At 53.8% G+C, this 25,544-nt stretch overlaps 1 protein-coding gene across 2 annotated transcripts; it reads right to left on the bottom strand.

The window, feature by feature from the left end:
* Positions 1-10,311: 10,311 nt before the first annotated feature.
* LOC101951118 (deoxyribonuclease-1) lies at positions 10,312-24,524 on the bottom strand. 2 transcript variants are annotated; one of them, XM_005312132.3, is made up of 8 exons: positions 24,083-24,524; positions 21,613-21,701; positions 19,219-19,302; positions 18,433-18,548; positions 16,946-17,058; positions 15,510-15,664; positions 14,186-14,282; positions 10,312-11,853 (listed from the first exon to the last, which is right to left on the bottom strand). In XM_005312132.3, exons 1-8 carry the CDS (start codon positions 24,227-24,229, stop codon positions 11,800-11,802), a joined length of 855 nt encoding a protein of 284 aa, XP_005312189.2. In that variant the 5' UTR covers positions 24,230-24,524; the 3' UTR covers positions 10,312-11,799. The 2 variants fall into 2 exon arrangements, with proteins under 2 accessions (XP_005312189.2, XP_065415909.1); XM_065559837.1 differs by lacking the exon at positions 24,083-24,524 and adding an exon at positions 23,036-23,324.
* Between the last annotated feature and the right edge of the window lie 1,020 nt (positions 24,525-25,544).

Below are 25,544 nucleotides of genomic sequence, written 5' to 3'. Positions count from 1 at the left end.
CAGGAAGGGGATTTTTAAAATTCACGGGGCATGTAAAGGGTCGGTCACATGGTTGGTTACCTGAGGCCAGGGCAGTAGAGTTTGAACTGATGACCAGAGTGGCTAGAACAGGCATTGTGGGATACTGCCGAATAATTCTGGAGGCCATTCACAGCGCATTGGGCGGCCACACTGGCGCCGCAGCGCTGCAACGGCAGCGCAATACTCGCTATTCCTCTCGAAGAGGTGGAGTACATGCAGCGCTGCAACCACGGAGATACAGCGCTGCAAATGCCTTGCCAGTGTGGACGGGGAGTGAGTTACAGCACTGGGGGCGGCTTTACAGCGCTGCAACTCACAAGTGTAGCCAAGGCCTTAGCCTCACAAAGTAGAGGAACCAGGGATTTTGCTAATCTCCTCTAATGAGCCAATCTGCCACACCTAGGCCTCTCTACCCTAGAAAATTAGATCTGTTTAACTACATCCGTCAGGGGTGTGAAAAATCTCTTGGGGCATTTTAAGTGCAGATACACCCATAGATGGGCTGTTTCTCTATAGGTAGGTGCCACTCCCTGGAGGAACCGCACTCATTTCTATATTTATTGTCACAGCTTCATGCAAAGGAATTTGTTCAAAAAAATCACATCCTGGTAGCATTGGAGCAACAGATTAATTTTATTGACACAGAGCAAATTTCCAACTCTCCTGAGCAGGCAGGCCTCTTCTGTGTCTAAAGCACTGGCATACTCCTCCAATGGGGTGGAGGGACAGAAACAATACCATGTGCCTGAGCTGCCCAATGACAAATAACCAAGACTGTACCAGTTGGTATTGCAAAGGGAGCCCTGATCAGGAACCTGGAGCTTCCCTGGCAGGGAACAATTCTAATGCAAACATGATGGTGTAATCCCGGGCAGTGGCGGATTAGCCACTGGGCCAACCTGGCCAATTGCGGGCCCCCAGAAAAATGGGCACTCCAACCCCACTCCACTTGCCCGCCACTCCTGCCGGGGAATGGGGTCAGGGCACAGGGGCTTGCCCTGCTCCGCCCCACCACTCCTGTTGGGGAGCAGGGGAAGCCCTTGTGCCCCAACCCTACTGCCTGGCAGGAGTGCAGGGAAGAAGGCCGGGGGGACTGCAGGTGGAAGGGATGGGGAGGGGCCCCCACTTGTTCTGCCCCGGGCCCCCACAAACCCTAGCAACAGGCTAAGTCCAAGGAGCTCAACCTCTGACTGTGGTTATTCCGCAGGCCGAACAGAAGGCCAAATCCACCAGGACAATTACTCTCTGCTAATTAGCCACCCAGCTCTGAGACTATTGAAATATCTGAATTTCCCTGATTGCTCCAAAGAGAAGAGTGCCGCTGGCTTAGCCCAGCACCATCATCACTAGAGGAGAGGGGGTGAAAACCCCTGGGAGAAACCCACTCTGACACTCTCATGCCCAGGGCCCCACGCTCCTCAGGTGAGCCTGCCAGCTTCCATCCAGCAAGGGGAACAGACACCTGAGTGGCGCTCTTCTCCACACATCACACGTGGAGAGCTCTGAGTCGCTCACTCCCTGGGGAATTCGCCACCTCGTTCTGCCCAGCGGAGACCAACACTCACTTCCCACATCCAGTGTAATAGTAACACCTAGCTCTTCTGTAGCGCTTTTACAAAGGGGGTATCATTAGCTCCATGCTACAGGTGGGGAAACTGAGGCAAAGAGCGACTACAGCGACTTGTCAAAGGTCGCCCAGTGGCAGAGGAGCGGTAGATCAGCGCTCTGTATCCACTAGGCCATACTACCTCTCACAGGAGGCAGAATGCAGGTACCTCCAAGTAGCTTGCACGGTTCCAACCAGCACACACTCACTTTCCTTCCCTGGCTCTGCCAGGCACCTCCTGGCATGTCGCCCTGCTCCCTACTGGGGTTGGGCCCTGCTGGGTTCCCTGCTCTCTACTAGATTTGACTGTGCCATCAACAGGTCCCATCAGCTGACCAGTCACTGCTCTGGCAGGCTGCTTGTGAGTGTCCTGACCCCAGTCACATTCCTCTTAGCCTCTCACCATGCTCAGAACTGGCCAAAGGTCCCCATCAGTTGCTTTACCCACCTCTCACCATCTCCACAATCTCCATCCCTCCCTTCTGCACTCTCCCTTCCCAAGGGCTCTGAGAGACACCACGTGCTGGGAAGAAAGCAGGGCTGGCTCCGCACCATCACATCAGGCTAGTGGTGAAGCTTTAGGGCTTCTTCCTGAACGGTTTTCCCCCAGCCTGTGGCTCCCTGACCCATATTCCTGTGGCTAGTGTTTGACAAGGGCTGCAGAGTCAGTCTGGCTCCAGGCCTTTGCTGTAGACACACAGTTTGTGATGTGGTATGCAACGCTTCCGGTCAGCGCCACTGCCTCTGATGACATATGGCTCCATCCTGCTCCTGTGGAAGCCAACGGGAACTCCAAGGGGAGCAGCGTCAAGCCAACGCTGAGTGAGTCTGACAATCCCACCTGTAAACCACAATCCCCTATGATGTGTGTGACGACTGTCGCCACCTTGGCTGCCCCCCGGGACCACCAGAGCTAACCGCCCCACTCCTGGCAGCTTGCTCTGTAGCTGGGACTGGAGTAGACTCGCACCTGCTGCGGATCGGGCACCCTCTGCCCCTGTGTGCACTAACTGCTTTCCTTTGGCCTATGGAGTCATAGACACCCCTATAGCATTCCTAGAGTGGAAGGATTCTATTACAGAGACGTCCCTGTGGAGAAAGGAAAATACTTGCCCTGTATCTGGTCTCTGCAGGTGAGCAACTTAAAAGGACCCACATCCTCCCACCCACCTCCTTCCCGGCTCACCCTGAGGGTGGCTCCTTTAGCTGCTGGTCCATGTGCACTCTCCTTTGGTCAGGCAGGAACTGCGAGTTGCATGTGCCTGGGACTGTTGTGCCAAGGGCCAAGCACCAGCACCATCTCACCTGGGGCCTGGTCCGGCAGGGTCAAGTGCCCTCCTCACTGCATTGGGTCCTGCTTGTGCTTCTCCATGTTGCAGTAAAGCCCATGACACAGAGGAGGGGAATCTGTTCTAAACCCGTGAATCCCGCAGGACCAGCCCGGGCTGGCCAGGAACTTTGGGAGCCGGGGAGGGGTTTCAATGCCTAGTTTCAGAGAAGTTGGAGGGTTACTCCAGGGCTGAGTTGCTAAGGTTTGTAACGTGCTCACAGCTCAGATCCTTAGTCCCGCTTGGGATGGGACAGCCTCTGAAAGGGCCATTGGCGCCGGCTCCAAATCTGGTGAGTCTGCCAGAGCCATACCATGCTCTGCCTCTCCCCCACCTCACCTGAGAGTCCCTGGGCATGTTAATGTGCCCCATGTGAGGGAGGGGGAAGCTGTTCCCACTGCCACAGGGAGGAGCTGAGGCCGCCCACATTGTTAAAATGGCCTCTAATTTGGGACCTTGATTTTTATGTTCAGGTACCTAGATTCCTAGTGAACGAGCTCCCACTCAGCCCAGGCCTGAGGCACAAAAAGCTGGACACCCAAAGTGAGAGATCACTTGTGACAATTTGGACTTAAGTGACTTAGCCAAGGTCAGACAGTGAATCCGGGCAGGGCTGGAAATAGACTCCAGGACTCCTGCACCCAGATCTAACCATTAGCCACCCTGGCCACCAAGTCCCTGCCCCAAGGAGCTGAACAGATACAAGAGCCAGGGGAGGGAGGGATAGAACATGTCCACTGAGCACGTCCTTTCTTACTCATCTGCTAATGGAGCAGCCCAGCAGGTGTTGTAATGCCTGTAGGTGTGGGTGCTTTCCCAGGCAACACTCGCAGGACAGGGTTCAATTATCATTGACAAATACAGCTGACAAGACGCTGGCATGTCCCTGGGAAGGGAGGGGCAGCAGAAGGCTGTCAGTCTGGCACTGCGCAGTGCTGGCTGGCCATCTAGTACAGGCCCAGACAACATCTGGGGCCAAGGTTCCTGGCGGAGGTTCCAGGAGGTGCCTGCCCTTGGTGCTTGCAAAGCCTACGCACATACAACACCTCAAAGGAAGGATGGGCTGGTGCTTACGGGATGGGGCTGTGAGTCAGATCTTGCCTCCAGCTCAGCTACAGACCTTGGGCAAGTCAATTCCTCTCTGTGCATGGCGACCCCATCTGTAACTGGGGCAGATAATACCCACCCGCCTGAGCGACGGTCCTGGTTGGGCACAGCCAGAGCCCTGGGCCGTCGTCAGGGCTGTGTGGCAAGGAAGTGGGTTGCTAAGGCATGGTCAGTGCCTGGGGAGATGGGGTGTGGTTTCTGTGCCCGCCTTGCTCTGCCAGCTACTGATGCCAGCTGGGCACAGTGGTGGATGCCGTAGGAATAACGGAGAGGGGCAGGTTAGATTTGATTACAGTGAGTCTAGGAGCCATGGTGAGTAAAGACTGTGGCTCACGTTGACGTTGGCCAGGCACCCTCCACAACTGCTTGAGGACTTACGGTATCACCAGGTGTCAGCGTCCCCTGCCAATCAACCTCTCTGCTACCTCCCCCAGGAGGAGCTCCTCTCCGCCAGCTTGCCTCCAGGCCCCAGTAGGGGAGAAAAATGGGGGAGCCCAGTGCCAGCTCCACGTGGGGCTGGTGCTAGGGTGGAGCTGGATTTCATCAGGCTGATGGTGACACTGGAGCCTCACCCTTCTACCCAGCTCTGCTCCTGGCTGCACAGAGCTGCTGAGCAGAGGAGGGAAAAGGACTGAGAGGCGTCACAGGGACGGAGCAGCCACCCAGGCCCATGCCGCAGAGCATGGCAATTCCTGCCCATCTTCTGGGGCCTGCAGGTGTGTCAGCAGCACCAGAGAGCTCAGCATTCCTAGCCATGCCCAGCATCCGGAGAGGACCTTCCTCCTCTCTGGCACTAGTGCTGCTCCCGTCCTGTGGGCCTGCTGCAGCTGGCCTGCCACACCCAGCCCCAAGGTCCCTCCCTGCTAGAGGTGGCTGGGGCGACAGCTGGTTGGGATTCTAGAGTCCAGGGCTGGTTTCTTTAGCAGAGACCTGCCCACAGCTGTCGCCAGCCGCTCGCCCCCTCTGAGGAAGGCATCACTGATGTCTTCCAGGAGGGGGCCAGGTATAAGGATAAGGCCTTTTCCTGTAGCCATATTCTAAAGCCTAAAGCCTTTGTCTGCAGCCATATTAGGAGAGCAGCAGCCATTAGCTAAGGCCTTGTCTACACTGCCACTTTACAGCGCTGCAACTGTCTCACTCAGGGGTGTGAAAAAACACCCCCCTGAATGCTGCAAGTTTCAGAACTGTAAAGTGGCAGTTCACAGTGCACAGGCGCTGGTAGCTACTCCCCTCGTGGGGGTGGGTTTTTTACAGTGCTGGGATTACACAGTCACATTAAGGACAGCACTTTAACGTGGCTAGTGAAGACATACCATGAGAAGCAGGAAGTCACATCTTCACATTCCATCTAAATTACATTAAAACAATGTAATAATATCAGGCTGTAAAAAGGAGATCCTGTCCTAATAGTACCCACTATCACCAGCTAAAGAAACAGATCTTAAGATGGTTAAAGAAAACTTAGTTTGATAGCATTCTGTCTGGCAAGAAATCACTTATCAATAGTTGTGGTTGTGAAATCCTCATTTCTTTATTGTTTTATCTTTATGGTCACTTCTCTGTTGTTTGTCTGTATGATCTTGTCTGGTTCTTTGATAGATTCTGTCTGTTACATAATTAATTTTGCTAGGACGTTTTAATTTGCTAGGACGAAAATTAATTTTCGTGGACGTGGGCTGTAGTCCACGAAAGCTTATGCTCTAATAAATTTGTTAGTCTCTAAGGTGCCACAAGTATTCCTGTTCTTTTTTAGGATATTACCGTGTAAGGTAAAGGACCCCACAAACCCACAGAGTGTAAGGTTATACCTGAGCCCATGGAAGGGTAAGGGTGTGTGTCTAAATTAAGAGGAATAGCCTGTATTTGCATAGCCACGCCTACTCTGCCTAGGGGATCAGCAGCTAGTACAAGGGATGTTAAGAAAAAGAGAACGTGTGTGTAAATATATTGTGTAAATATGTGAGGTTTTGAGGACCTAAATCAACACTCCTGGTTTGTAAAACTCTTGTTTTGTAGGTTTAAGATTAATTGGTTTTGTTTTGTTTTAAATAATACCACTAAAAATCCATTTGAATCTTTCATTCAATGATGCAAAACTAACAGACACTTTTTGCCAGACATGGGTAAGTGTTGACTCCTCAGGGAGTCTCCCCCAGGGCAGGACTGAGGCTCATGTGGAGGAAGCTTGTCCTTGGGAGAGGGAAAGCTTTTGGCACCAACGTCTTTCAGCAGCAGGGGCTGCCCTGGAGTGGGGACAATGTCTCAAAGCTACCGGCACACGAGCATTTGTGGATCTGTGTGGTCCCCAGTTTGGGATGCTAGGTACCCAACATAGGCACCACCACATGGCTGGCTGTGGGCATGTGGCAACATCGCTGAGAGGCAGGTGCTACTGCCAGCATCAAACACGTACAGACAGGCTCTAGGTGTGTGTGTGAGGGTGTGTATGTATATAGGTGTGTATGGGTGTGTGACGTTATTGATATAATCTGGGACCATATAGAACATGGTTGCAACCAAGGTCCTGTAGTGGCACCAAATCTTATATAAAGGGGGTCAAATGAGTTGTCGTAGACAAGGTTATGGTTTGCTGGTTATGATTATGCTGTCTATATGTGTGTAACAATTTTGTAGTTGAAGTTATGAATATTGGCTCTATACTGTCTGTATTTCAAACTTATGTTATGCTGCTGGGTAACATCCCAGACAAGTTGGTGTTAGCTCTGCCTAGCCTGCTTGATGGCCCATTAAGGACCATCAGCTATACAATGGACCCATTGAGAGAAGGCAGATACGCCTTGCAACTCAGCAAAGTATGCAGGGACTGGCCCATGTGACTCCAGACTCCATTTTGCTGTAATTTTCCACAGTAAGAACAAAGAGATGTTCTTACACCTGGAAAAGACTATAAAAGGCTGCTGCAGCTCCTCTATCTTTTCTTCAATCCTGCTTCATAGCTCTGGAGGAACTTTGCTACAAACTGAAGCTCTGAACAAAGGACTGAGGACCCATCCCAGCGGGGGGATGTATTCCAGAGACTTGATCTGAACCTGCAGTTTCTATCTCTGCTGCAAGCCTGAACCAAGAACTTTGCCATTACTGTATGTAATTGATTCCATTTAACCAATTCTAGCTCTCATCTATATCTTTTTCCTTTTATGAATAAACCTTTAGATTTTAGATTCTAAAGGATTTGCTACAGCGTGATTTGTGAACAAGATGTGATTTGTATATTGACCTGGGTCTGGGGCTTGGTCCTTTGGGATCTAGAGAACCTTTTTTCTTTTATTGGGGTATTGGTTTTCATAACCATTTGTCCCCATAACGAGTGGCACTAGTGGTGATACTGGGAAACTGGAGTGTATAAGGGAATTGCTTGTGTGACTTGTGGTTAGCCAGTGGGGTGAGACCAAAGTCCTCTTAGTCTGGCTGGTTTGGTTTGCCTTAGAAGTGGAAAAACCCCAGCCTTGGGCTGTAACTGCCCTGTTTTAAGCGATTTGTCCTGAATTGGCACTCTCAGTTGGGTCCCGCCAGAACCGCATCGTTACAGGGTGTGTAAAAGCCTGGGTCTGAATGAGCTCTCCCTCCCATCTATTGATCAACTTGGGGGGAAAGACCTCAGGAATAGCCTGTATTTGCATAGCCACGCCTACTCTGCCTAGGGGATCAGCAGCTAGGCCTGCTTTGCCAAAGTGATCAGTTTTAGCTCTTTTGGTTTAAAATTCACTTTAGCTTTGAACACAGGAGTGAGGAAATGTTGTTATCCTGATTGTATGAATAAGAGGCAGCAGAACTGTATTTATCATGCCTTGACTAAGGCAGTCACCCTAACTGTAGCAGGGGGTTGTGATGCTAAATGCAAGTGAAAGGCAGAGGGAGATGGGAACAGATGCTCTTAGGTGGTGGTGGGGATTCTGTGTAGGTAGTTTAGATCATATTTGACACCCCCCCTCCAGTGTTTAAAGATAGAGCTCATCCAAATGAATCGAGAGTCTTTGTTTCTCCTGAGTGATCGCTAGGGCTAAAATCACTGATGGATAGGTCCAGGGGGCTGAACCTTAGACCTGGTATGACAGACAGCCCAGAGGTTGCAGCAGCAGTCAGGTTCCCTACCGCCTGGTGAAATCACTCAGAACTGGGTTAAGTGGTGGAAATTCAGAATGTGGCATCACAGCTAGACACAGGGGCAGCAGTGAGTGGCAGGCAGCAGTAGCAGCGGTAGCAGTAGAGGCATTGCTTGACCCCTGACCCCATCAGGGGTGGGTGGTGAACCCATGTGAATGCTCCCCTGAATTCTGGGACTACGCTGACCTGGGACAACCAGTTGTGAATGGGGAACAGCAGAGGGAAAGCGGAGTGCTGTGTTAAAGGAATATTCGTCTGTCGGACTTCCACACGGCAAGGTAGAAAACAGAGGCAAAGGATACGGTGGGGTGGGAGGTTACTTATTGTTTGCACGCTTTTGACTCATTGGTGCGGGGTTTCCCCAAATTCATGCAGAGGTCCCTCTCCCTATTAATGAACGTTTGCTTTGCCTCTTTACGGGCCCGGGAGTGTGTGTGTGTGTGTGGGCGGGGGGTAGTTTCCCCAGATTTCTAGGTAGGGGCTTGAGCCGGATCTGGTTTTGTAATGTTAAGAAGAACCCCTAGATATAGAACCCAGCCCTTGGTGCTGCTGACACCCCCTGGCACAAGGGTTATGTGCAGGTGTCCAACTCTGCCGTAGCCGAATGCGAACAGTCTCCACTGCCACCTAGAGGGCAAGGGAGATGTAGCAGGAAACCCGTTCCAGTAACAAAGATCATGGACATGGGAGAGAAGAAATGACTAGTTTTTTCCCATTTTTTCCTGTCACAAGGAATAAAGAACACAAGAACGGCCACACTGGGTCAGACCAATGGTCCAGCTGACCTAGTATCCTGTCTTCTGACAGTGGCCAATCCAGATGCTCCAGAGGGAGTGAACAGAACAGGCAATCATCGAGTGATCCATCCCCTGTTGTCTACTCCCAGCTTTTGGCAAATAGAGGCTAGCGACACTCAGAGCATGGGGTTGCATCCCTGCCCATCCTGGCTCAGTGGGATATTTTGGTGCCTTATTTAATATATTAGAAGAATCATCAGTCATGGTTTAATTTGTTCTAAAATAAAACATTTTGTAACATGGCAGTAAAACTCTAGCAGCTGTGTGGCCACACACACACACACACACACACACACTGCACCACACATACACTGCACTAATGAACTCCAGCTCCCCCAGCACCCCGAAGGCTCTCCCAGATGCTAGGTAATCCCCAAATAAACAGGATGCTCACAGCAGCCTAGACGGAGGTTGGTTTCATTCACTCAGGGCCACCGCTGAGCTGTTCTGGGGGCTCTCCATGCATTGGGGAGCTGAGTGACTGACTGCAATAGACAGAAGCATTCCCACTACATGCCCAGTGAGCCACATGCCTCCCCCATCCCAAATCCTGTCCTGTTCCCACAGTCACAGTCTAGTCCCTTCCCTCCTGGGTCTGAGCTGTAGTCTTGCAGTTGCAGTAGCATTTGTTGAATAGGGACCCTGCCATGAGCAGAGAAATGCCCCTCATTACAGAATCTGGCAGTTCAGATGGCAGAGGCCTTCAAGAGCATAAATGACCCCCCAAAAAACACTCCAAATCAGATACAGATGGATCCATTTGATTCTCCGGGCCCTTTGATTACATACTGATTGCATGTAATAGAATCAAAGTGCAGATGACCAGCACTCCCCCTTATTATTCCATATTATATACATAGTGTCATTAGTGCAGGTGGGGGATTATAAAAGGCAGGCAGTATTAGACACAGAATAGAATCTCTGCCCCGAAATTGGGATGGGACACCACCACAAATGCTGTCCTGTAGGGAATGACTCCATGCAGACAGACAGTTACAAGAACAGTCAGGTTCACGGAGTTCATGGAGGACAGGTCCCACTGACTATTAGGTCACGGATGCAACCCCATACTCTAGGTGTCCCATAACCTCTGACTGCCAGATGCTGGGACTGGACAACAGGGCATGGATCACTCTGTAATTGCCCTGTTCTGTTCATTCCCTCTGAAGCATCTGGCATCAGCCACTGTCTGAAGATAGGATACTGGATACTAGATGGACCATTGTTCTGACCAAGTGTGGCCATTCTTATGTTCCATGTTAAGTGTTCAGAGTTCATGAGCCAGGCCTCCCAAATCATGAGAGATAAAAAATAATCAGTGGTGGGTTCCGTTTATTGGCCTCGTGGGGTTTGAGCACTGAGAGGTCAGTCACATCTTCCAGCTTTTCTCCACACGCATGAAGGCAGGACCCTGGCCCTTTTAATGAAAGCCAAGATTCTTCTATAATCACATGACTCCAAGAGCTAGGGCTTTATGAAAAACAGCAGATATCACGCGACTTGAGAGTTGATTTCTAGCCAATCAAGCACTTATAAAACTGCCCCTCATTCATTCTATGTTAATTGCTGTCATAACTATAAAGGGAAGGGTAACAGCCCTCCTGTGTACCATACTATAATCCCTCCTGGCCAGAGACACAAAAATCCTTTTACCTGTAAAGGGTTAAGAAGCTCAGGTAACCTGGCTGACACCTGACCCAAAGGACCAATAAAGGGACAAGATACTTTCAAATCTTGGTGGGGGGAAGGCTTTTGTTTGTGCTCTTTGTTTTGGTGGAGTTCTCTCTTGGGACTAAGACATCAATCCAGGCTCTCCAAATCTTTCTGAACAAGTCTCTCATATTTCAAACTTGTAAGTACAGCCAGGCAAGGCGTGGTAGTTTTATCTTTGTTTTCTCAACTTGTAAATGTACCTTTTACTAGGGTGTTTACCTCTGTTTGCTGTAACTTTGAACCTAAGGCTAGAGGGGGGTCCTCTGGGCTCTTTAAGTTTGATTACCCTGTAAAGTTATTTTCCATCCTGATTTTACAGAGATGATTTTTACCTTTTTCTTTAATTAAAAGCCTTCTTTTTAAGAACCTGATTGATTTTTCCTTGTTTTTAGATCCAAGGGGGTTGGATCTTGATCCACCAGGAGTTGGTGGGAGAAAGGAGGGGGGATGGTTAATTTCTCCTTGTTTTACGATCCAAGGGGTTTGGATCTGTATTCACCAGGAAATTGGTGAAGAGTCTCTCAAGGCTACCCAGGGAAGGGAATTAGCACATTGGGAGTGGTGGCAGCGAACCAGATCTAAGCTGGTAGTTAAGCTTAGAAGTTTTCATGCAGGCCCCCACATCTGTATCCTAAAGTTCAGAGAGGGGAAGGAGCCTTGACAATTGCACATACCCATTGGCCACAAAATCAGCTCCCCCCCAGCCCTGTTGCCCAGCATAACACTCCAGGATGCCCTGAGACCAAAGATTTCAAAGCTTACTAACTACATTGCATGAACGAATCTCCCAATGGTATGGCATGAATGTGCCAGTTATCCAAGTACCCAGTAAGTGACACTGGTGGGCCATTCGATGCAGCACCTAGAGAGATGGGTTTGTGACCAGCCATGAGGATGTGCCAGGAGCAGCAGGTAGATGCCAGGAGGCTGATATTTGGCTATAATCGTAGACGCTGAGGTTCAGTCTTGGGAGCTCTTCTGAAGGCGTTGGTGCTGCAGCCAGCAGCAGCCAAAGGGAATATGAATGCGGTAGAAGTTGCTTTGCTGGTAGCTACTTCTCCTGGCTTAGCAGGGGATGGAGCAAGGCAGGAGCAGGTGAGCCTCAGCGAGCCCTCAGAGTCACTTCCACCGGGAAATGGTCACTGACGGCAAGAGCCTGGACACAAACGGGAGAAATCACAGAGCCTAAGTTGTGGGGCTGCTCAGAAGGCATCAGCTACAGGTTGTCCATGACCTCGTGTCATGGCTCCTGTTGTCACATGGATCCTGGCAATTCCAGGTGCAGCAGGAGGCAGAATGGGCTAATGGACAGAGCATGTGTCTAGATCTCTTCCATGCCCTGATACCGATTCATTGCATGGCCTTGGGCAAATCATCCAACCTCTCCAGGCCTCAGTTTCCCCAACTGTACAATGGGGATAACGCTGACCTTCCCTATCACAGGGCTCTGCCAGGGTGAGTCAATTAATATTAATGAGGTGGTCTGAGATCCTCCTATGCAAGGTGACTCGTTGTCAAACGCAGGGGTCCTGTTAGCTCCCTGCCTTTGGGGAGGAGAGCACCCTGCATGGTTTTAGATTAGCTCCCAGGCGGCATTCCCATCAGGAGCGTGAGCGCAAACCAGGGGAAGCCTGGCCTGTGCTCATCCCATGGACATCGAGGCCAGCAGCACGCGCCGAACAGGAGGCCAATGCAAGAATGAGCCAAGGCTCAACAACTCCTCCCTCGAGCTCAGAGCCCTTTACAGAGGTGAAATTGAGGTATGGAGCGGTGAGGAGACTTGGCCATGCAATTCAAGCGTAAGGTTTAACCGTCTCCTGCCCTGCGCCTTGGGGAGTCATTCAGATCAGTGCAAAGATTGTGTAAAATGCTTCTAGCCTGAGCTGGCCTGGTGCGTGTTACCGTCACTTCACACAACCACTCTAACCAACCACACAAGGGGAAGGTCCTGGGCTGCCAGGCCCTCGGCCTCTCGACGCCCCTTCCTGCGCCCTAGCCACTGAGCCACACTGCCTACACAGCGCCCCCAAGAGCGTTGCCTCCTTTATGCAGCCTACACGCATGCAAAACACAGCCACAGTCCCCAGGGGAGATGGCCTCCCGAGGGGCTGAATGGTTCTGTGCAGTGAGCCCCCTGCGTGACGCCTGAGTGGTGGCATCCAATCAGGTAAGAGCACAGGATGCATGAGCTGCAGTGGATGGCATTGCCGAGAGGAGAGCCAAGACCTCAGTGTAATTCACCCTCTAATTCCCCAGTGCTGTGAAAGGAGCAGCCGGAGTCTCCTCTCTCACCTACACCCAGAGGTGCTAACTTTTATTTTTCCCAAGGGGTCCCCCACCCCTGCTCTGCCCCGAAGCCCTGCCCCCATTCCACCCCTTTCCCCAAGACCCCGCCTTCACTTCACCTCTTCCTGCCCCCACGCCACCCCTGCTCCGAGGCCCCCACTCGCTGCTCTCCGCTCTCCTCCAGCCGCCAAACAGCTGTTTGGCTGCACCGCCTATCAGCTGTTTGACGGCATCTCCATCAGCTGTTTGGCAGTGCCCCGGATTAGTTGAATGGGGGCACCGCCAAACAGCTGTGACTGGTGGGTGCTGAGCACCCACTATTTTTTTTCCATGGGTGGTCCAGCCCCGGAGCACCCACGGAATCGGCGCCTATGGCTATACCAGTTTACAGCTGGTCCGCCAAGAAAAATGGTTACCCCAGTGAGAGAGCAGGATCAGGCCTGGGGTTTTAACCAATGGCAGGGGCTAACTGCAGGTGTGGGGAGATTATACACAATGTCCATAAGAAAATGGCCACTAGCCACCACCAGCTGGGGCGGAGCGAGCTGTACAGCATAGAGCCAGCAGGGCCCTCCAGGTGGAAATGCTGTGTCCTGGCCAGGGGGCGATGTAACTATGTCTGGGGCCCGTCATCCTGCCCTTTGGGCAGTCAGTGACGCCACAGTCAAATGCATGTGAATGGCTGCCCTGCAGATCCTGCGCTCTTACCCTGCCCCTGCACTCGCTCTGCACAAGGTGCAGGACAATGGAGAATCAGGCCTGTAGGGTCTCCAGCCTCGTCTACACCCACAAGCCGTACCCCTTTTGCCCCCTAGTGTGGATGGAGTTAGACTGGTCTAAAAGTGCTTACCCCGGGATAGCTCTTCCCATCTGGGAAGGGGAATAAGCTATCCAGCCCCTTTATATTGGTATATGTGCATCCACACGAGTTCCTGCCTCTGTAACTACAGCAGTAAAAAATCACACTCCAAACCCACACAGTTATAGCAGGACAACACCTGTTTGTAGAGCAGGCCTTAGTGTAGCTGAGTTAGACTAGCCTTTAACTCTGGGAGACTCCCTGCAAAGCTCGGTGCAGTGATCTTTGAGCTTGGCCCCAGTCCTGACCAGCTGTCGCTGTCTCCTGGCTATCTAGCAGCTATTGTCTCTGCTCACAGCTAGCTGCTCTGTGAGCATGCAGGCAGGTTGTCAGCTTCACTTACATCCTCGCGCTGCAGGTGGAAAGTCTCCTGGAAGTTGTTGACCTTGGCAGATCTGGCCACCATACAGCGCTGCAGCTCAGAGCCACTCGCCACGATCCTGTGACATGCCACAAGGTACTAGGGTTAAACACTGCACTTCTCAGGCAGCTGGGCTTCAGGGTCACACCCTGCAGGGAATGCCCTCGCCTGCCCCAGAGCCAGGCTGGAGCCCAGGGCCAGCGATGGCAGCGCTGCTGGTGGGGTTCCTCACCAGCTTCCCTGAGTAGCGGAGCCAGGGAGAGTGCTGGGGGGAGCTGACAGGGTGGCTTAGTTTGTGCAGTCCTGGGGGGGAAATCCCTCTCCCCAGCAGCCAGACCCCCGAGAGCAACCCTGGGCTCTCAGCCAGCTCCATCTGGTGCAGGACCTGCGCTCAGTGGAGGCAGGTGACAGCTGAATGTGGGGAAGTGAAACTGACAAGAAACCGTCATATGCAGGGCCAGAACCTTCTGAGAGAGTGGGGCGGCCTATCGCACCTGGGTGTGTGGGGAGCACGCCCACAGCACTGCACATGGCAATCAGGGTTAATGAGTGCCCTGGCTGGACTACAGACAGGCTCTCTGGGGTCTGTGCCAGAGGCTGTGGTTTTCCACAGCTGAGGTGGTCTCTGAGTATTCCCAGATGCGGTTCTACGAGTGATGGCCTTCTGTGCTAAGGCACTGCCCACCTGCAGCCCTCTCCTTGTCCCTTTTCATCCCCTCCCTGTTATTTGGTGTCCCCAGGGCTGGCACTGGCTGCGCTGGTCTGTCTCTTGGGGCTGCTGTTATTCCTATATCTGAGGCACTGTGGCGCTCATGAGGTACCCTCCTGCCAGGTGACTGCATTGCTGAGAGGCCGGCAGCCCCAGGGACTGAAACCCGCTACTGGCTGGTGGGACAGGCACAGCCTTGGCAGTGGCAGCGCAGGCTCCCCTGACACCCCACTGCCCATCTGCCTCAGCACCGGCCCAACCCCCAAGGGCTGACCGAGACCTCCCCGGGCCATATAGCCCTGGGCTTCTCCCAGGGCCGGCTCCAGGATTTTTGCCGCCCCAAGCAGCCCCACAAAAAAAGCCGCGATCGCAATCTGCGGCACTTCGGTGGGAGGTCCTTCACTCCGAGTGGGAGTGAGGGACCCTCCGCCGAATTGCCGCCGAATAGCTGGACGTGCCGCCCCCCTCCGGAGTGGCTGCTCCAAGCACCTGCTTGCTAAGCTGGTGCCTGGAGCCGGCCCTGGCTTCTCCATACAGCTGCCAGGCACAGGCACAGTAGTGGCACTAGGGATGATCAGCAACAGCAGCTCTCCTCACCGGTCGTAGGCGCAGTCTGTGTACGACACGGTGGTGTCTGCACTGTCCGGGATGAGCCACTGGAAGGCGTCGCTGGTTCGCAGGCGGATGGAAGGCCAATCCTGTGGCCCAACGTAGGAGCAGTCGGCGTTGAAGTCTCCCAGGAAAAGGATGTTCTGCCAAGGAAGTGCCAGGTCAGTGAGGGGGGACCCAGCCAGACCAACCCCCACACCTAGCACATGTGCAAGGCAAGAACCTCACACATGGCAGCCTCCCCGAGCCCTTCGCTCTGGAGTGTCTCAGGCAGCCCCGCCAGTGCCACGAGCTGTCTCGCTGGTAACCACTGCTCTCCTTGGCTGTGGCTGTCTTTGTGGCTAAGGCAGGGGCAGGAGCTGACACAGGGTGGTCTGGGGGTCTGTCACTCCCTCTCGCCGTTCTGCTGGTTCCTTCTCAGCACAGCGGGGTTGTCTTCTCTGGGGCCGGGGTCATGAGGCTTTCCTTGTGCTCAGGTACACTGTGAGGTCCCGGCACTGCAATGACCTGAGCCTGTGGGGCTGACACTTCATCTGCAGAGCAGGGGCAGCACAGGCAGGGCCCCCATGCCTCCTGCTGATGTACCCAGCCCTGCCCTGGAGAGAGCAGCTCTGGGGAGGCAGCACAGTGCAGGTGCCCGGGCTCTGGTGCCAAGACCACCCCTAGGGTGACGTGCTGTGTGCACCTCCCTGGCTCAATGTCATCAGGGAACAGCTGGCTTCGGTCACCACTGCCCTGGGCCCGACACCAGCAGGTGAATGGGCCTACAGCCCATTCCTGATTGCTCGAGCCGTCGGCACACTGGGACTGTGCTGTCCAGGCTGAGTGGCAGAACCCATCGATTTAGCTGGAACCAGGTCCGGGATCCTCGTTCGCCATCCATGTGATGAGACCCTGGCAGGGGAGTGGCAAGGAGCCCGCATCTCCCCACCCTTGGGCACTCTGCCCACAGTGGGGCTGGGGCTGAGCAAACAGCGACCATGGGAAGACAAGGGTCCCAGAGGGGTTGTGTGATGGGGAGGGGTGTGGCTCTGAGGCCTACAGGCCTAGGGCTGAAGGGTTTGGGGGCAGTGCAGATGGGCCTCTCTGCTCCACAGCTTTGTTTGACACAGATCAGCATGTGGATATGGACAAAGGGGGATTTGCTTCCCCAGAGGGGAACCCTGATGTTTAGCTCCAGAGCTCAGTGCCCAGCCGCATCAAGTGGGCATGGCTGTTCCCGGTAACCTGCACTGGCCCAGGCAGCCAGAGCGGCTCTGCCCTGGAAGTGGGGGGTCAGCATGAGTAATAGACTAGCCAGGACCTTCTACAGCCAACGTCCCATCCAGGCAGCAGCAGCCTCAGACAAGACAAGCGGGGGAGGGAAACCAGTGAGTTCATTCACACGGCAGGCGCTGGGTTTGCGCCCAGATACATCTGCTTACGTCAGTTCCCCACTTGTCGATGACATCTAAGTAGACATCATAGAGGGCGTCAATCTCTGCCACAGCCTCACTGGGGGGTGTATGCAGGGGCACCAGCACAAACTCCTGCACCTCTGCAGAGACACAAGTTACACAGACAGCCATTTTCTGTGCGCACACAGAGCTGTCACCCATCACCCCTGCTATCTCTCTCACACACACACACACACACATCTGGCACTGTTCCATTCTGGGGTTCCCAAGACCATGCTCTCCGTGTGGACATTTCCCCTCCCACTCAGAATCAGGCAGGACTGGGACTTGAACCGGGGTCTTCCATTACTCATGCTCGCTCTATTGTCTCTTGGCAGTTCCCACAGTGCTAGCAGCTCCAGTCAGCTGCACTAGCCTCTCCCAGTCCCTCTGCACCTGGGCGCTGCCCTCCTGGGTCAGCACCACTCACAAAGGTGCTCCTGGTTGGCTTTGTGCCAAAGCAGCAGCTGTCAAAGGAAGCTGCAGAGCAGGGGGTTAGTTGCCAGTGAAGTCTCTGGGCTGGGCTCCCACTGGCCAGGACTGTCGCTGCTTCTCCCCAGCTGCTCTGAGTTCAGCCCCCATGAGAATGGCTGCCGTGGGGTTGTACGTCAGGGCACAGCCACCCTTCCCCTCCCTCGGCCTTGTGACCAAACCATACCCCAAGGAGCAATGGGATCGTGGGCTGGAGGAGGGGCGGGTATACTCACAGCCCGGTGAACCCCCGTGACCCCCAAGCTGAGCTCTGGGTCCCAACTGCACCTGGCTCTACAGTGAGCTGAACTGATCCCTGGCTGCTGACCCCCAGCCCAGGCACGCACTCCCCAAGCCAGCATCCAGACCCACACCCATTGGGGACTGCAGGTCTTGAACCCTGGTCCACAGGGGGCTTCAGCACCAGTGAGCGCCAACCCGCCCCCCACTGACCTGCTAAGTGGTGTCAGAGTAGGAACTGAACTCGGCGCAGTCCTGGACTCCCTGCTTCACTGCAACTATATAAACCCAGCACAGGAATAGGAAACTGCCCATGCAGCCAGGATATTCCTGCTCAGGGCTGCTTTCCCTGCCATATCTGCTTCTGCTACCTGCTAATGAGCTCCTGGTAACCTGGCCCTGCCTGACCCCAGACTTTGGTTTGCCCTCTGGACCTGTTGCAGATGTTGACCTCCTGGTATCAGATTGGCTCTGATGCCCGATGCTGCTCCGACTACTAGGTCAGGCTGCCTACATACCAGTAAGAATAAGTCCACAGGCCCGGATCCAGCCCCAGGCTCCCCCTATTTGGATCTAGGCCTGTCTCTGAGTTGAAGCATCATTCCCAAAGACTTTGCCAAACTCTCCATGGTAATGTTCTTTGTTCCCTGGCGGGAGGGATCAGCGTGTGGGGGAGCAGGAGTTTCTCTAGCTAGCTGCAGGATGGCCTGGGGTGCTGCTGCTCCCAGTGCCATAGGGCAGAGAGATCCCTGGGCCCCGCTTACCTGTGTAGGGGGAGGAGAACTTCACGATGAAGGGCTCCCTGCTGAAGGTGTCACTCCCGCAGGGCTCACAGCCATCATCATAGTAGTAACTGTCCACCACTGACACCATATCCGTCCTGCCAGGAGGAGAGATGGAATGACCACACACAGTCACGTGGTTCCACTCTGGGATGGGCCCTGGTGCACCCAGGGTAGGTGGCCAGGTGCCCGGTTTTCTGTCGGAAAGTCCGGTTGAAAAGGGGACCTGACAGAATCCGGTCAGATCTACTGACCGGACACCCAATGTCTGGTTACTGCAGGCCGGATAGGCGCCAAGTCATCACCCACATCAGCCCCTATTTAGCCAGGGCCACCTCCTACCTGCATCAGGTGGCTGCAGCTCCAAGCACCAGCAAAGCAAGTGAGTCCCTCCTGACCCGGGTAGAGGGGTGGGAGGGGAAAAGCAGCGAGTGGAGTGACTGGAGGGAGGGTGGAAGAGGAGTGGACAGGGGCAGGGCATCAGGGGAAAGAGACATGGAAGGGGCGGGGCCTTGGGGAAGAGGCATGGCAGAGGTGGGGCCTCAGGGGAAGAGATGGGGCAGGGTGTGGTCTCAGTGGAAGGGGCAGGGCTGGGGAGGTTTCATTTTTTAAATATTACCAAGTTGGCAACCCTAGCCCAGGGGCCTGCATGCAGAGAGCAGCAGTGGCTGGGCAGGAGACGCAAGAGCGTGGGGGATGCCCTGGACATCACCTGAGGTGAAAACACCTAGTATTGTCACTAGCTCTGACTGTTTGCTGGATCCTTACCTGTAGATGAAGAGGTACTGCTCCTTGTAGGAGGTCCGGCCCAGGGGCTCGCTGACCACGTAGCTGTATGGCTGCAGAGATGCCCTAGAGTGGGGGCGTCAGAGAAGCCAGCAGTGAGGCCCATGCCGGAGCAGGGAGGGCCGTGCACACGTCCAGCACATCTCCCTGCTCTGCACCACCTCCCACCATTCCCGTCCCACCCCCAGCTGATTTCCCAGCCAGCGTAGGAATGACCCTGCCTGCTTTACGGCTGAGACATCTCCCTCCATGCAGGCCCCTTGCCACTCTGTTCCAGGAAGCCAGGCTTGGAGGGGGGGGTGCCTCAGGGAGTGGGGGGTGCCTCAGGGAGCATCTTTCCCATGTGGCCCCTTCAATATGTAGGCTGGCTTGACATGAGTAATTGGACATGGGTGAGGCCTTATTTCTTGGGAGACAGGATTAGGGAGGTAAGTGGAGCAGCAGGCTGGAAACAGACTGTTGGTGCTGGCTAAAGTAAGGTGGGACCCTCAGGGAACAACTGACAAAGGACAAGATAACAATGGGTAAGCGAAGCTTGGAAGGTGAGCTGAGGCAAAGAGAATGTTGTGCAAGGACAGTGCATGCTGTACAGGGATTGGGTCCCGCAAAGGGAGCACACCCATCCCCAAACGGGTGATGCAATGGCATGTGTACATGTCTATAAAAAAGAAGGTTGCTGGGTCACTTTGGATGGGTGGTACTGGTATGCCCCATCCTCACCCCTTCCACTTGAGTCTGATCAACTCAGCATAGCTTCGCTTTAGGCCCAACAAAGAGACCTGAGTGGCGGGAATGGAGTTGAACTGAGTTCTCGGGAAGCCGAGTGGAAGAGGTCTTCTGGGAACCCCTCCACCACAGAGGTCCTGAGCGCCTGTGATCCCCTCCACGTCAGGGACATCTGCAGGTGGCCTCAGCTCTCATACGACCACCAACAGAATCAGACCTTGCTGGTGTCATATTACCCCTGGCCTGAGGCTGTAGATCTGTCCGCTGTACTTCCCAAGCCCATTCCAACCCTCTCCGCCCCTTTGACAAGCTTCTCCTGAGGGGTTGGTGGCCCCTGTCCCTGGTCACCAATTCACACCCACATGGTAGAGTCCAGTTCTGACCTCACACCGGTTTCACACTGGATTGCCTCCATTGGCTGTAATGGAGTTACCCCTCATTTATACCTGAGTACATGAGATCAGAATCAGTGTATACAGTCACTTTGCACTGGTGTAAATGGCTGCACCATGCCCTGCTCCATATCTGCACCTTGCTGATGTCCTCAGGGAGTTCTGTGCTCCTCTGTTTGTGCTGTCTTTTGTATATAAGATTATTGCCCTGAAATGTGCCACCCTGGTACCACTGTACCCCGTGTCATGCTCGCTTTGTGAGAATGGCGGCGTGTGGCACCAGGCAGGGATGCCCCGGGCCCCGTCTCATGCATGTGCCTCTTGGTGGTGAAAAGCTCCAGAGGCCCATGAAGGTGTCTGTGATGTGGTGTTCGCCCCAGACTGGCCAGTTAAGGGGTTAACAGAGCCCTAGGGATGCTGCGTGAAAAGCAGCCAATAGGAGAGGGGTTGCGAGGAGTGGCCAGTCAGGGACTGGCAGGCCCATATAAAAGAGCCTCAGAGCAGAGCAGGGTCAGTAGCTGACTGGAACTTGAGGAGGGAGAACTGTGTCTAGAGTTTGCTGCAACCTGGTAGCACCTTGGACACAGCAGTGCAGGCAGGCAGGAACCTGGGGAGAAGAGAAGGAGCTCCGGATAGGCTGCTGAGACTGAGGAAGGGGCTGTGGCTGCAGGGAAGTGGCCCAGGGAAATGTAGTGATAGTAGAGGCAAAGGAATGCAGTAAGTGACTGTGGTTTGGAGGGTCCCTGGGCTGGGACCCAGAGCAGAGTGTGGGCCTGGGTCCCTCCACTCACCACTGGGGAAGTGGCAGACTATTGAGGAGGTAAACCTCTTCCGGAAAGGGGGAACCCAGATAGTGATATGGCTGGAGGGCTGAGCCACAAAGAAGATGCTGTGGTACCTGATGCTGCAAGAGGGGTTGCAGGTGGACTGTGGCTGAAGTGAAGGGGTGCAGACCATGGATGGGGGTGTTGGCCTTGAGCTAATCCTCAGAGTGACCAGGAGGAGGTGCTGGACCAGCGGTGAGTGATGCTCCCCATGACACTGTCACTGAGTCAGTTATGCCAGAACCACCTGCAGAGCCACAGCTCCAGCACTCCCTTCATCTAAGCTGCTGCGGGCAGCAATGGAGCCTTCCCTGTGTGGCTGGCTGGGTGTTGCACCCGAAGGGGCCTTGTTTATACCTGCTCTAAAACACTCCAGACCACAGCAATGTTTTAGGCTCCTCCCTCCCCCCCTTCCATGTAGGTTTGGAAAGCACCTGTTGAGCTGGTCCATCAGTTTCCTGATGGCACTCTGATCAGAGTCACGGACCTCCTGCATCACAGCGATGTCGTATGTCTGCACGATCTGGGGGAAACACAAAGCGCCGTGCTGTGAAGCTGAGCCTGGTGCAGGCTGCGTGTGCAGTGCCTAACACCCCTCACCTTTCTCCCCAGCTTCCCTTAGAGATGCACAAACACTGTGAAAATCAGTGAGAACACCCAGCAAAATCCCAGGCTGCAGCCAGCCACCAGAAGGGTGGTGTCCCCAGGGCTGACATGCCACTTCAACCACCAGCTGAGCTGGGTATTTACCTCTCTTCTGCTGCAGTGCATGAGCTGGGGGGAAGGAGGTGAGCCCTGGGGTGAGTTAGATGGGGAAACAGAGGAGAACAGGAGGAAATGGCAGCTTTCAGACTGCAGCTGTTCCAGAAGGGTTCGAAATCAGCCAGCAGATCCTAACAGAGCAGAGACCAACCCAGCAGTGATTGCAGAGGATGAGTTTCACTGCCATGGGGAATGCCAACCAGGCTGCCAGGGTTACCCTCTGTCTGTCTCTAAAAACACTGGAATCTGAAGTGGTGATAGATAGATATAGATAATGGTCCATCTAGCCCCATATCCTGGTGCCAGATGCTTCAGAGGGAATGAACAGAACAGGGTAATTATTGAGTGATCCATCCCAGTTTCTGGCAGTCATCAGCCACACGGTCCCCTATAACACTGAAGTGAAACCAAGGTCCCAGATAGATATGTAAGCAGGGGAATGGTCCCGCTATTGTAGGGATCTTTCCTGGCTTATACATTACCCCAGTGAAGTGGGCTAGCGAAAGGATCTGAGTCTTCGCTCCCACTTCCTTTACCCAGAGGCCTGCCTGACCTCGAGGGCTCCGCTTCCACTCTCCTGTGTGTTAGAGTCCTCGTAACCCCAATAAGGCTGGGCCCAGAATTCCTGGGGGTCTTGATCCCCCAACCTTTGTTGTGGTCACTTAGGGCAGGGGCTAGGGTGTTCCCACTCTGGGGTGCTCTCTGCACTGGATGCTTCCCTGACCCACTGATCATTGCATACAGTTCAAAGTAAATACAGTTTATTAAACAGCAATCAATTATAAGGAAAAAAATGGGAAAGGTTAGAGGAAAACATGTCACCCTGCTCTGTGGCACGGGGGCATCACAACCAGCGTCTCTGGAATGTAAGGGAAGTTCAGTCTGTTTCTCACAAGTCCCAGGCCTCCTTCTCAAGCCCTGGCTGTGCTGCAGGGATGTTGCGGGTCGGACACTTGCTCTGGTGGTGGCCACACGCCCTCAGGCTTTAGGTGGCAGGACCCTTCTTCCCAGCATCGCCCCCGCCTCTTGGCTGGGGGCATCTCCCTGTGTTGGCCCCACTGCCCAGGGTCCCCGGTGCTCTCCCCAGCTGCTCACCACATTCGGCTCCGGACTGCTCCAGCCTCAGCTCTAGCTCCACTCTGCCTCAGCACTGCTGGTGCTCTGCCTCCAGCTCCCAGGGCTGCTTCTCTGGCCCCTCTGGCTCTGGTTGCTGCAGCTCTGCCCCCAGCACAGGTCTGCTCTGTGGGCTGCTTCTGTAACTCTGCTTCCCGGGCTGCTTTTCTGGCCCCTCTGGCTGGCACAGCTCTGCTCCCCAGCTCAACTTGAGCCCCTGCTCTCCCCTTAGCTCGGCCCCACTCTCTGACCCAGGCAATTCCAGCTCACATAGAGGATGGGATTCCCCTGGCCTCCTGACTCCCTGATTAGCCTGCCCACCCTGTCAATCAGGCTGACCTGGACCATTGGCCTCTCCCCATTGTTCCTGGGGACTGTCAGTCTCAGGGTCCTGATTTCCCATCGACCCTTCCCCTTTTAGTGCTGGGAGCTAGCCAACCAAAACACCCCCACTGAGTGTTAGTAAGGGGATAACAGTCCCCTTACATAGGGTGACCAGACAGCAAATGTGAAAAAATGGGACAGGGGGTGGGGGGTAATAGGTGCCTATATAAGAAAAAGTCCCAAAAAATGGGACATCTGGTCACTCTACCCTTACAGATAGATGATTGATCAATCTATTTATCTATCCAGGACCTTGCTTTCACTTCTCAGTGTTATAGGGCACAGTGTGGCTGGAAAGTGTCTCCCCACAGGGGTTTCTGGGCAGGGCTCAGATAGGCTGTCTCCACTTGTAACCGAGAGGTCTAGGGCATAACCACCATGGAGGAGCCACTAACCAGCTTTACCATGTCTTAGCCAATCAGGCTGGAGTATGCAGAAAAACAACCCCAGCATTTGGCCCTTCACCACTGCCCTTTCAGTTGGGTTTCTAAGTAGCCTTCGGCCCAAGTGATAGCATACTCTCCAGGCCCACAGAAAACACACTTCTGAGAGCCCCTGGGCCAGCTGTTTGATAGAATCCTGGGCACCCCCAGCTCCCAAGAACTGCTGGTATGTGGGACCTCTCCCCAACCCCCCAGCACTCACGTTCACGATGATGCCTGCAATGGTCTCATTGGACAGCTTGCTGTCTCCAAAAGTCCTGATGTTGAAAGCGCAGATTCTCAGGGTGGCGGCTGTGCGCAGCACGTAGGCCAGGGACAGCAAGGCCAGTGCTGGCCTCATGGCCCCCATCCTGCAGGGAGGAAGGGAAGCAAAGCCTCAAAGGATTGGCAGAGAGGTTAGTTACAGTAAGAACTGCCTCGCCTGCCCCCAGTCACTGTGCCATGCAGCGATGTTACCTGTGCCAGGTAACAATCTTGAAAGCAGTCCCTGAGATTCCCCCTTCCTTGGAGTTCGCCCTCACCAACATTTGCCCTTGAGACTCCCTGGATTCATCTTCCCAATGTCACTCAGCCCGAGAGAAAGGCTCGATTGTTTGGCAGAGGGATGAGGGTGGGAGGGGGAGTGCTGGCTGATGCTGCAGGATCCTTCCCTGGGGCTGCTCATACTTCCGTGCAGTTCTCAGTTCACCTGTGCCACTGGATTAACACAGGGTCATTCCCTGAACATCCTACACAGGTGAAATGCCCATTGAAATTCATGGAGCCAATCCTGATGCACTGACTCCAGTAAACCCAGCCATACCCCCCAGCACCCTATGCCAGCACTGTCACTTCCACCTACACAGCTGTCAGGGGAATGATTCCCCATGCTCCCGTTAAAATATCTCACACGCTCATTCAAAGGTCATTGCTTTCGACACCTCTATAAGAGAGCTCCCTCCCCGTGCACCCTTCCATCCAGACAATTGTGTGGTACCTTCAGTAGAAGATCACCACTGTTTTGCCACCACCTTGTGTTGGCCCTTTGATTGGTGTCCCAAGACACTAGATGGTACACGTGGTTCTTACACATAAAGGGTGACGTCTTGGCTCCATTGAATCAATGGGAATTTTGCTATTGACTTCGATGGGGCTAGGATTTCACCCAAGGTGTTTGTAAATATAAGAGAAATGCTACACGCCCTTTTCTACTCTCTTTATTCACGCCATGCCTAGGCTACGGGTGCTACAATGGCACAGCTATGGTGCTGCAGCTGTGCTACTGTAGTGGAGCAGCTTCCTACAGCGACGGAAGGGGTTTTTCCATCACTGTAGGAAATGCACCTCTCTGCACAGCAGTAGCTAGGGTGACAGAAGAATTCTTTTGTTGACCTAACCCCGGGGATTGAGTCATCATAGCTGTAGCACTCAGGGGTGTGAATTTCTCACACACACCCCCTGAGTGCTGTAAATATACCGACCTAACTTTTCAGTACAAAACTTCCACTGAAGTAAGGAGGTCAGGATCAGGGCCTATAGGGAAGTACTATAATCCAGAAAACATATATCTCCTCAACGACTGTTAATTGGCTGGTTTACCTAAGCTGAAGATTTGGCCTTAGATACTGTCTGGTGGAGAAAAATCTGATCTCCAGAAAATTAGTTGGAACAGCAGAAGTCTACAT

This window comes from Chrysemys picta, chromosome 10 (assembly GCF_011386835.1).
Source record: "Chrysemys picta bellii isolate R12L10 chromosome 10, ASM1138683v2, whole genome shotgun sequence".
Taxonomy (NCBI): Eukaryota; Metazoa; Chordata; order Testudines; family Emydidae; genus Chrysemys; species Chrysemys picta.
Note: the sequence above shows the minus strand (reverse complement) of the source record. Positions and strands in the feature narration are given on the sequence as shown.

Coding starts and splice junctions, on each gene's coding strand:
- LOC101951118 (XM_005312132.3), bottom strand. CDS start 24,229: ATGGGGGCCATGAGGCCAGCACTGGCCTTGCTGTCCCTGGCCTACGTG. Junction 18,549..19,218: donor CAGTACCTCTTCATCTACAG/GTAAGGATCCAG, acceptor TCCTCCTGGCAG/GACGGATATGGTGTCAGTGG. Junction 15,665..16,945: donor TCGACAAGTGGGGAACTGAC/GTAAGCAGATGT, acceptor CTTCCTTGGCAG/AACATCCTTTTCCTGGGAGA.